General features: G+C 40.7%; 1 protein-coding gene across 18 annotated transcripts in view; it reads left to right on the top strand.

Moving 5' to 3' along the window:
• Nucleotides 1-11,627, top strand: part of Baz2b (bromodomain adjacent to zinc finger domain 2B) — a 288,132-nt gene extending 276,505 nt beyond the window's left edge. For 14 of the 18 annotated variants that reach the window (XM_032903348.1, XM_032903359.1, XM_032903347.1 and 11 more), the window contains 6 exons: nucleotides 2,742-3,052; nucleotides 3,456-3,591; nucleotides 7,293-7,439; nucleotides 9,101-9,366; nucleotides 9,463-9,606; nucleotides 10,225-11,627. In XM_032903348.1, coding sequence (XP_032759239.1) covers nucleotides 2,742-3,052; nucleotides 3,456-3,591; nucleotides 7,293-7,439; nucleotides 9,101-9,366; nucleotides 9,463-9,606; nucleotides 10,225-10,378 — 1,158 coding nt within the window. In that variant the 3' untranslated portion in view covers nucleotides 10,379-11,627. The remainder of the gene's footprint in view (nucleotides 1-2,741; nucleotides 3,053-3,455; nucleotides 3,592-7,292; nucleotides 7,440-9,100; nucleotides 9,367-9,462; nucleotides 9,607-10,224) is intronic. The other 4 variants (XM_032903357.1, XM_032903356.1, XM_032903355.1 and 1 more) reach the window with 2 other exon arrangements.
• Nucleotides 11,628-12,027: the final 400 nt, after the last annotated feature.

Here is a 12,027-nt window from a genome sequence, read left to right as displayed (position 1 = left end):
TCCCAGCACACCGTGTCTGCTCTCCACGCTCTGACTTTCCCTCCCTCGATTACTACTTGTTGTTCATGTGGTTTGAATTTTCCTTCTCCGTATTTGAATTTGCCGGTGTTAGCGGACCAGGAGTTGGGAAAGCGTGGCACGTATTGAGTTTGGCCTGGACCAGCCACACGGATGGCTTGATCCTACCACATCACTGGCTTTCATGCCCATGTTTGTAGTTAGAACATTTTAGAATTCTTGGCAGCTAAAATGAGTAGAATTTGCTGTTTAAGTAATGTATCTTAGCATCCTGTTGTTTTTAAACTGGTTGTGGATGGTGCTGTAATATTTTGAGAACTGAATTATAATTTTATTAGTCTTAAATTGTCTTTAAGTGATGAAAAAGTGATAAAAATAATGAGATGTTGTAGTATCTCTTGAAGACTTTGTGTGTGTGTGTGTGTGTGTGTGTGTGTGTGTGTAAGACAATATTTTTAGCCCAAGGAGCCTGGTATTATGAAGGCCCAGTGACCCTCGATGTTGGTCTATAACATATTCGTTTGCATCTTTAGCAACGTCGATGTTTTCTTTGTGCGCTGTGGGACGTCTGACTCCAGCTTTGGTTGTCGAGCATGCTAAAGTCCCGTTACTCCCGCCCTAGATAGCTCTCCTGGCCCCTATTGTTTTCCCTTCATCACGAGTCCTCTGAAATGGTTTCCTAGGGGTTTCCAAATGGTGTTTCCTAAGAAGCATGAGGGTCTACAACCTCTCTCTCAGCTCTTTAATTTGTACCTTTATCTGGAGATGTGCACAGGTTTGCATGGGACTTTCTGTCCTTATTCTGGCTTTGTCTCCATTACCACTCTCTGAACTGCTGGTCGTCTTTACCATCCCCACCCCTAGACTTTTACTAAGTATGAGCCACGCCAAAAACATCTCTGAACATCTTTGACATGTTATATTCTTCTGATTCACCAAAGCTAAATTCACATTTATCTTTGTTATTATTATTAGCTTCATCTGAGTGTACTGTCCAGCACACAGAACTACTTTAGTCAGACTCTGATACCCAAAGCATTAAGTTTTCTTTCTAGTTTTAAATCTTACAGGTTTATAGTAATCAACTAATTTATCACATATTTTTAAACAGAATAAATGGAATGAAGCACCTTTGGGCAGTGGCACCAAGGGTCGTTTCTAAAGTGACATTTGAACGTCAGCTATCTTCACATGTGGTCTTCCAGGGACCTTGCAGAAATCAAAATGCACTCCACATACAAGGCTTCTGTTACTTAGCAATGTTGCTTCCCTCTTAGAATGTGGGAAGGGTTTGTTATAAGTTATTACCGTTATCATATAAGACACTCCTGTGTATCCTAAGTGTATCCTCTGTATCCTATGTATCCTGTGTATCCTCTCTGCCTTGGCCAGGGCCTCATGCTTGCGGCCCACAAACTCACAACCCCTTCTGTTTCAGCTCTGCATGACACTGGACGTGCCCCCTCCCCAACTCTTTCTTTTCTAGACATAAATATTCTGTTGAGATAAAGGAGGAGATCTGGTCCTAATGCACAGATTAAATTAATAGTTTCTAAAAAGATTAATTTGCAAGGAATTCATTCTGTTTTTTAATAATACTTTGGCACAGTAGCTGGTCTTTATCAGACCATAGATACTACGTAATTGGATTGAATGTGCTTCTAGTTCCCAGAAGGCTTGCCTTGTAGGAAGGTAGGGTATGGGCCCACAGGTGCAGTCCAGTAACTAACCATAAAGAAGTACAGTTTTGCGTGTGAACTTTAAAAGAGGGGACTGGTTTCTGCTGGGTGTTTGGAAGCCACGAAGAGTTGAGATGTGTAAAATGAGTGAGATCTTGTCAGGCAGAAACCAGGTAAGAGTGCAGAAAGAGGTGGGAGTGTGAACAGCACCAGGAACTGAAAACTCACCGTTTAGAGAGGAGCGAGGCACAGAGTGAACGCACAGTGTGGGTGTCCAAGCAGGCTGCGAGAAGAGCCGTAGATTCAGGTACTTGAATGTCAGTGATTGGGAACTTGTTAAAGCCAGGTAACCTTTAAATTGCGGACAGAGGATCAGTGTGAACGAGCGTGGTTATAAGACGCTTCATTTATTCAATCGAAGTATACCGTGAGTGCCCATTATTTTACAAGTAAAGGCTCACATGGTCCCAGCCCTCTTTGGGAAGTTTATGGGGGAAGGGTTAATGGAATCACCCTGCTGTCAGGAAGGCAAGGCTGTGCAGCGGTTTGGATCCCAGGGGAGCTTTTAGCAGGAGGACGTCACCCCTGCAGGAGCTGAGGGAAGGATCTCCTTCGGGGAATGCTTGCCTGACAGGAGAGCCCTAGAGTGAGTGGACTTCCTGGGTGAAGACAGGAAAGCACTTCAGGGCAAGGGCAATAGCATATGCTAAGGCAGGGAGCTCCTGGAACTGGTGGGAATGCGGTCAGGCCGCCCCCACATTCCTTCACAGTCTATGCATGCCTTAGTGAACTGTAGGTCTAAACCTTGCTGTCCTTTGCTGAATGTTACCACTTACATAACCAGTGTTAATTTTCAGACACTTTTCTCACCAACTGCTTTTCCTTTTTGTTCCTGTTTCAACCTAGCATAAGAAACACAAGGTAAACCTTTGTAGTAAAGATTGTTGAGAGCCACTGGTGGTCGCTGCTGAGCCTAAGTAAAGGTAACTTACCCTCTAACGCTGTCAGGAGAACCGGGAATGACATTCTTTTCTTGATGTGTAGGGTTGGATGTGTCCAGAGCCTGCGTCAGAAAGGGAGGACTTGGTATATTTTGAACATAAGTCATTTACTAAGTTGTCCAAGGAGCATGATGGAGAACTTACTGGTGACGAAGAAAACAGTGCTCATGCACTGGCACGGAAGAGTGACAACCCCCTAGATATAGCTGTAACCAGGCTGGCTGATTTGGAGCGGAACATTGAGAGAAGGTATCTGAAGAGCCCCTTAAGTACCACCATTCAGATCAAACTGGATAATGTGGGCACAGTTACTGTCCCTGCTCCTGCACCATCCATTAGTGGTGATGGTGACGGGTAGGTTATTGAGATTAACTTGACAAATTATTGTGCTTCTTTGCTAATTGGAGCCTATTTTCTATTGCCTGTTATCTATGTATCTTCTTGTATGTCTGTGATCCACGTGGATCATGCTATTTGCATGGTGCTTTGTAAACCTTTTTTTTTTGTTTTTTTTTTTTGTTTTTTTGTTATGTGCATTGATAATCCTGCAAAGTGATCTTCCATTTATCTGGTTGTGACTAAGCTTCAAGGCACGTAGCCAGTCTGTGCACTACATCAGATTTAGTTGCTTAAACTTTATACTTATTGGCTGTTACATGTTTTTGTCATCGCTTGGCTTTCAGTGTGATGATTGTTTCACATTCAGTGACCATAAATGTGGCTGTGACCTACTCAATTTCTCTATATCTCAATGCAGAGTTGAAGAGGACATTGCTCCAGGGCTCAGGGTCTGGAGAAGGGCGTTAGCAGAGGCTCGCAGTGCTGCACAGGTAGCCCTGTGCATCCAGCAGTTACAGAGATCAATAGCATGGGAAAAATCAATTATGAAAGTTGTAAGTGTTCTTATTTAAGAAATACTATGACTGATTCCCTCTGTCTTGTTTTCCCCACCTCCAGATCGTTCCTAACTATATATTACGCTGCTGTTACAATGATGTATACTGTACTTGGAAGTATGTCTAATTTTTAAATAGCATATAATCTTACTTTTCCCTTACCCTGAGATTTTTATATGTAGCAACTTGCCAAATATGTTGTCTTCTCTTTGCTTAGATTTTGTTTTAGTCTTCTTTTAATACGTTGTTTATGATTCTAATAAGTTGCCTCATATCGCACAAAGCATAATGGTCGTTAATGTAAATATTTGAAGGCTGTTCACTCCTGTAAGCCTCTGTCCACTGGCCTCTCCGCTCCATCATGCCTTCGTTGTTTTACTTCTCTATACTGACCGGAATACTCAGTACAGAGCACAGACGTAGTGTTTGCGTCAGACAAGGTTGGCATAAACAGGAGAACTTTTTCTCCTGATCGTTAAAAGAAGAACTGTTTTTCATCTTCGTATGCCCAGTTGGTTACTGGGCAGTGAGCATTCATTTTGTTCCCGGCATCATAATGCCAACATTTAAAACAACAGCTACGGGTCACTTACTTTCAAACAGACAGGTGTTTTAAAACATGTAGAAAGTGCCCTATTACCTATTTAAGTCCCATACATAGAAATACACATTAATGTACGGACTTTTATAAATTACTTTAATACTTGCTTTTGAATTAAAGACCAGCTTCAAAATTTAAATATTTGAGATTTGTTTTCATGAAGAGCTAAAGGTGAAAATTCCATTATTGAAATAGTCATTCCTAGGGAAAGAAGAGATCCCAATACCCCAGCATTCCCTCCCCATATCCCAGCATTCCCTCCCCATACCCCAGCATTCCCTCCCCATACCCCAGCATTCCCTCCCCATACCCCAGTATTCCCTCCCCATACCCCAGCATTCCTTCCCCATACCCCAGCATTCCTTTGCTCAGTTTTACCCTGGAGCTTAGACTGCTCAGGCCTTATATGCACTTTATAAAGTAAACTTTATAAACTTGTCTTGTGGTTTTTCATATCTTCCTAAAGATGTGTAGAATCTGAGTCAGCACTGTTTCGCAGTGTGTCCAGACTTACGGCATTACGTTCAGCTCATTAAATTTACCATAGTCTTGAAAGGACTGTGTAGCTCTTCTGAGAGCATGTTTATTAAATACAAACATAAAAATATTTAAGTTAAAGTGTATTTACTCCAAAAAAAATTAGAAATATAATTCTCCTAAAAGTATTATTAAAGCAAATTTAGTAATCTCCTTGGGCAAATGTCTTTGTTGAAATCTAGACTACAGTGAATAAAAACAATGAATTGAGCTTACATTAAACTGACACATAAAATTTTTTTATCCCCCTCTGACATCACAACAGTCAGTTTTGTTATAAACCTAAACAAAGAAACCATGAGCTCGATTCTGTTAGTGTACTTCTCTTTATTGTTTTGTTTTCGAGGCAGGCTCGCTTTGTAGCCCAGGCTAGCCCATGAGCTCAGAGTTCTCCTGCCTCTGCCACCCAAGAATTAAAATGAGAACCAGGCACCGCCACACCTGCACCTTCTCAGTTTGAAATTCATAAGTCCTCCCACATCAGTAATGCACATGTATCACCATTTAATGTAGCCTTATCGCCAGGGTCGTTTAAAAATATTGATCACCACAGAGTGTGCAGCTGGGGGCGTGGCTCAGCAGTTTAGCACTTCCCTGGTGTGCACACTGTCTTGGGTCCACCCTCAGCACTGCAAATAAAGATGGCGGTGGAGGCCGTGGTGGTGGTGGCTGTGGTGGTGGTTATGGTGATGGGTGATATGATAATGGTTTACTGCTGACAGATTAAGAAGTACTTTTGTAAGTGTCAGTTCCCATAAGTGTCCTCACAATAAATTCAAACGTGTTAAAGTACTCAGTATCCTTAAAAACAGTCTCAGCTTACCAGGAAAGAGGAAACTGCTGGTCTGCTTCTAGGTGATTCTCTGCCTACATAGGCTTTTGCTTTTGCAGCTAAGGAGTTGAAACAAATATCAATGTGCATGCTTTCACATCATAATTGTGAGCTTTTACTGTGACTGTTTTCAAAGTGCTAGAAGTTTTATATTCTATAAAATTGTATATTTAAGTTTTATATTTTATATTTATATTTATGATACCTTTTCTCCAAGAAGATTTAATATTTTTAAATTGGGCGTGAGATGTCATGTAGACTTTATAGTATTTCTGATGTTTTTCCAGTAAACAGAAAATTATGTTCATAAAATAATTTTTACTATTACAGATTTAAGTATAACCTTACACATGCTATTTCTGAGTAAGTGTTTTTGCAAGAGTTTCTAAAGTTGGAGCATAGATTTGGTGAAACGCCCTCTTAAGTTACTCGGTGGTGTGGATTCAGAAAGCCCACCCAGTAGGAAGTGCCTTTGGGGTTACTACACTGGACTGCTGTGCCCTTACAGACATGGCTATCTTACCAATACACAGCCCTGAGCCATTCACTGGGTAGATTTTACATTTGTTCCCTTGCACGGGTGTGCTCCATTTCCATTAGTTCCAAGCAGTATCTTTGGGTGCATGCTGTGTCACCAGGCTAGGATATAGTGTATTGGAACTTAAATGAAGCCATTTTGAATTGTTGTGATTATATCTATCTAACTTTAATGGAAACTAGTTCCTATTTAAGTATTTATTCTTGCTGGGTCATGGGCTTTAATCCCTTTACTTGGGAGGCAGAGGCAGGCAGACCTCTGTGAGTTTGTGGCTAACCTGGTCTACAGAGCATGTTCAGGACAGCCAGGGATACACAGAGAACCCCATCTCAATCCTGATCACAGGGCACTTTCTATCATGACTAGACTGCCCTGACCTCAGACAAAGGTAATGGTCACTGTTCTCCCAGGACCTGTGCAACTTTCCGTTCTCGTTCTGAAACTTCTCTATTCATACTAAAGTAGTTAGTGGTATTACACATTTTTCAATAAAAAAGAAATAATTATTTTTAGTTATAAAAAACAAGTTATGACTGTAAATTATTTTATTCTGTTTTTTTTTCTTAGAGATAATTTTATGAGATGCATTTTCTATATTTGTGGCAAAAATTGACTCTGGTTGGTTTTCAAAGTTTCCTGTTTCAGACCAGTCTTTAGTCAGTTATACAGCACAGATTGATAATGTACAATCTAGGAATATCTTATTAGTATATATAATTACACTAATACAAGTTTCTGAGTTTTGATATTAAAAACTATTCTGTCATTTCTCTCTCAGAATAAAACTACTCTCTTATTTCCTTCTCAGAATATCATAAGGACAATAAGATAAGCAAAGATGAAACATTACGTCCCATGCACTAAAGCTCCTCATTGCTTCGTGTGCTCTGACGTCATGTTGATGACTTCATATGTTGATGTGTACTGCTTCTGGTGTGTGAAAGCATCCCACCTTTAGCCTTGTTCTATGCAGTGAATCTGAAATGTGCATTTACCACAAAAGATTGCTCGCCCCGTCATGTGGTCCATCTCTGTGTAACGAGAGATACATAGATGTGTGTGGCTATTCTGTATTTGATAGCAAGCGGAATGTTCATTACTAATGGAAGTGAGGAGTCATGATTTGTTTGACAGCCCAGCACGCAGTACTCGCAGCAGACACTGATCTCAGTGGGTTTTGTGTGTTGTAGTACTGCCAGATCTGTCGAAAGGGAGACAATGAGGAACTGCTGCTACTCTGTGACGGCTGTGACAAAGGCTGCCATACCTACTGCCACAGGCCCAAGATTACAACTATTCCTGACGGGGACTGGTTTTGTCCAGCTTGCATCGCTAAGGTAAGAATGGGAGGAAACTAATTTGTTTAAATTACCAGTTTTGTGGCTTGTTTTGTTTAAAGATATAAATCACATTTTATAAAATTCACCTTTAAACAGGCTATTAATTTTTAATGCATTCAGAGTTGTATAATATCACCACTATTCAGTTCCAGAGCATTCTCTCAATACTGGAAGCCTTTTTACAGAAATACAATGTGTCTGCCTTCTTTTCCTAACCACAGTGCTTTGAAAGTTCATGTTCCAGCATAGTTCAGCACGTTTTATAGTGGGAGAATACTGTGTCCTATAGATTTACTACTTTTTGCTTATTCATTCGTCAGCTGATGAACATCTGAGTTGTTCCTACCTTCCAGATACGGCTGCATGTCCAGTCTTTGTAACAGCTGTGTCCTGGATACATGGCCTGCAGGGGAATGTCTAGGTCAGGTGATAGTGAACATCTGTATATGTCGTCATTTTTAAGTCACATTTAAAATAGGAACCTGAAGGGGGTTGGGGATTTAGCTCAGTGGTAGAGAACTTGCCTAGCAAGCGCAAGGCCCTGGGTTCGGTCCCCAGCTCCGGAAAAAAAAAAAAAAAAAAAAAATAGGAACCTGCAGATTGAGCGAGAGAGCAGTAAAAATATATATTTATATATAAATATGATAAATTAGGAAGAAATGGCTTGGGTGTGGTACACACATCTATAATTCCAGTACTCTTGAGCCACTGACAGGAAGATAGATGTGGGGCCAGCCTGAGCTACACAAATAGGCCCTGTCTCCATAGAGGAGGGATTAAGGCTTTAGCCAAGCTGTACAGTGCTTTTGTGTCATTTTCAAGGCCCTGAGTTCAGTCCTTAGCACCACAATAAAGTCCAAGAGGAAAGAACAAAGTTAATCTCAGAACTAACTGGTAAGGAAGAGGAAGTGTGTGGAGATGAGTCTGTATTGAAGACCTGACTGGGGGCATTCGTTACATCTGACACTCTTCCAACTACATACATGACCTAATGCTGGTCACCCCGACCTCCTGTGCACGAGTGCAGCTCTAAGCATGCATTTCCCTAGGTACTCCTTCTGTCACTCCAGTGCTGTTCTGTTCTACACAGGGCCTTGAGTTATGGTCAGTGTCACCTCCCTCCCTTATGACTTAACAGGTCAGTCACCCATTATTAGAATGATTGTGTCTCAGGTTTGGCCCTTTGCCTCTCAGTAAGTAAACCAATGTGGCCCTGGCAGATTCATGGCCCTGGTTATTTTCCTTAATTACTAAACAGAATAATAACTGTCGTGTAAGATATAGACTATTTTATGCTACTTCAACATTTTCCTTAAAAAATACATTTTTTTTTCTCCCTGTCTCTTCCTGCGCTCTGAACTACAACTTGGAAAACTTTTCTCAACACAAATACATTTCATTCTTTATCTAGAAAATAATTTTTTGTAGATTTGATCACTTTAAAAATCAAGTTTATTTGGCACTTCATGCTCCCATTTGTCTGACTTTGTATCCCCTCAGCATTCCTGTTGATAACCTCCCTCTGTGATTTTGTTTCCAAACATTTGTTCCTGCCTGTGCTGTGCTCTGAAAACATTTAAGATCTGAAGTGACAGAACATCTGTAAGCAGCTGTTTTCTATACCCCACTTACCTTTTGTTTTTTTTTTTTAATTAAAGGCAAGCGGTCAGAGTATAAAAATTAAAAAAATTCATGTCAAAGGAAAAAAGACAAATGAATCCAAGAAAAGCAAGAAAGGAAACATCGCTGGGGACACTGAAGACGAAGACTCCACTTCCACAAGCAGTTCACTCAAACGAGGAAGCAAAGATCTCAAAAAGAGGAAAATGGAGGAAAACACTTCCCCCCACTTGTCAAAAGCAGAAAGTGCTACTTCCGTTAAGAAACCGAAAAAAGAAGAGTGCAAGGACCTGGCTCTCTGCAGGTATCTTTCTTCCTTTTCTCTTCATTGTTGTGGCCCTACATTTCGTTTGGGCCGATCCGAGGGCTAGGTACCGATTTCCGACATTGTGTTCTTCAGCATGATCCTGACTGAAATGGAAACGCACGAGGACGCCTGGCCCTTTCTGCTTCCGGTCAACCTGAAGCTCGTACCCGGCTACAGGAAGGTTATTAAGAAGCCTATGGATTTTTCTACAATTAGAGAAAAACTAAATAATGGACAGTAAGTAATCCATTTCTGTTCAGCCAGTAGTGAGTATCGACGATGGAGGTTAGCAGATGACATAACCTGAGGCATGTAGAGACCGGAAGCGTAGCTCTTCTCCAGTAACACTTGGATGAAGGTAACAGGATGCCTAAGGGATAGGATTGGCCAGAGGAGTTAGGGAAGTACAGGATCTGTAGAGGCCTCCAGCAGACCGGTAAGAACTCAGTAGTAATGAGATGTGGGAAACACTGGGCAGTTGGAAAACATTTTGTTGCTGTTGTCTTACTCTGTAGTCCATGCTGGCCTCAGACTCATTGACCTTTCCCCTTCTCCACCAACCAAATGCTGGGATCACAACTATGTGGCTCCATGCCTGTTCTGGAAAATACCTAGTTTTATGACCAAGAGAGCACTTGGTTTGTTATGCTGACCATCTTTAATCCAGCGTGGCCCAGAGCGTAATGAATGTCATCAGGTGTGGTTTGGTGGTCGGCGCTCTGTGGGAGGAGTCAAGCGCAGCAGCCGGCTCCTGGCTCCCGCTCCCGGTAGCTCTCCTCTCTTTGTTTAACTTCTTTTCCCTCTGTGTGCCATCCACAGCCCTGAAAGCTTTCTTAACGATGTGTTTCCTTTCAGGTATCCCAACTTTGAGACCTTTGCTCTAGACGTCAGGCTTGTTTTTGACAACTGTGAAACATTTAATGAAGATGACTCGGACATAGGCAGAGCTGGCCACAGTATGCGAAAATACTTTGAAAAAAAGTGGACAGATACCTTCAAAGTGAGCTGAAGTTATAATCTTCTTTTTCTCTTTTTTTCCTTTTGAACAAGGACAAACAAGACCAGCGATGTGAACTTCATTCACACAGATGTGCAAGGCACATGCTTATTAACTTTTTCCTTAAAATCGGTGTGTGTGTATGTCTGTATGTACACACGTGTACATGTGCACATACACACACATATATTTAAGAAGGATGAGCAGAATGACACCAGTTTTAGAGGCTTCTTCACTCCTGCAGCCGAGACCATTGGTCGCTGGTTTGTGTGATTCATCAGCTAATCTAGGTAGAACAGGGAAGCAAGCGCACCCAAAGACTTTTCCAAGGAAAGGGTGTTAGAGTGCAATAGCAATGAAACTCTATCAAACCGCACTGAATAGCCCAACACCAGAGCTCTAATGTGGGGAATGGGTCTCCCTTCCCTCTCAATAAATATCTATTTTTCATTTTTTTACTTTGTAGTTTATTTTTTAGTGAATGTATTTAATTTTATGAATTATTTATGATTAAACCACATCCAGAATCTTCGTTTTCTGTGAAAAGGAAGAACTAGAAAAATTGCTTTAAATCTTGAAAATACAACAAGGAATGTTTTAAACTATAAAACAAAGCCAAGTTAAACTGTTTACACTGATGTGCTCTGAAAGCACCAAAAACGAACTTTGCTGTAGAGTCACAAGTACATTTATATAAATATATATATGTCGCGCATCACTTGTGTAGTGGAAATTGACGTGTACATATTGTTCATTATTGTTGATATCGAGTCTTGTTTTAATATGTATTATGTGTATATATTGTTTGGAGACATTATTGTTTATGCCTTAGAAGGACTGTAGCATTTTATCTGAGTCTGAAGGTAATTACAACCTGTACAGTAATTATCCTCTACCGACACTGTGGCGTCTCCCTAATCTTGGTAGTGCCTGCCTTTGAAACAGGGTGTAGGGGATAGCAGTTTTCCATTTTTCTATTTTGTTATATAATTTTAAGCCACCAGGGCCTAAATTAAAGTATAATCATTTGTATCCATGTGAAATAAAATCGTGACGATTTCCTACACACACAGTATTTTTTCATAGAGACACTTCCCTCCCATCTGCCTTGCCTCAGAAATAAATTTACAAGACATTTGTAACCACTGTGTTTTATCTACTGTGTGGTGTGGCCTGTTGGAGGCACATAGATCAGAGTTCTTTTGTACCTATGTAAAAGTACTTGAAGTTTTATTTAAAATAAAATGTTGTGGAAAAGGTAGCATTCTTTTTTTTTAGGGGTGTTATTTTTCATTACTATATACTATGCACACATACAATAAGAGTTTACAACCGGGGTGGGCTTTTGGTGGTGGTGTTTTGTTTTAGTTTTTCTCAATGAACTTGAACTGCATTCTGCTCCAAAGGCATTAATTAAAGTGTGGTGTTTTACAGAGTCTTAGCGTGTGTATTGGCCCAAACAGCAGCAGGTTGAGTTCAGAGCTTGACTTAAAGTCACAGCGGCTCAGAGTTTTATGAGGATGTACATTTCTCTGGACCTAGTTTTGTTTCACAGTTTTAACATGAAAGCATTCATTAGGATATGAGAAATAGCTGTTTCTTGATACATAACTCAGGTAGTGTGAATTAAGCCATGAGATTCTTGGTTGTAAGTCTTAGTG

The sequence above is a fragment of the Rattus rattus genome, chromosome 5, assembly GCF_011064425.1.
Source record: "Rattus rattus isolate New Zealand chromosome 5, Rrattus_CSIRO_v1, whole genome shotgun sequence".
Lineage (NCBI taxonomy): Eukaryota > Metazoa > Chordata > Mammalia > Rodentia > Muridae > Rattus > Rattus rattus.
This window is presented reverse-complemented; position numbering and strand designations above follow the sequence as displayed.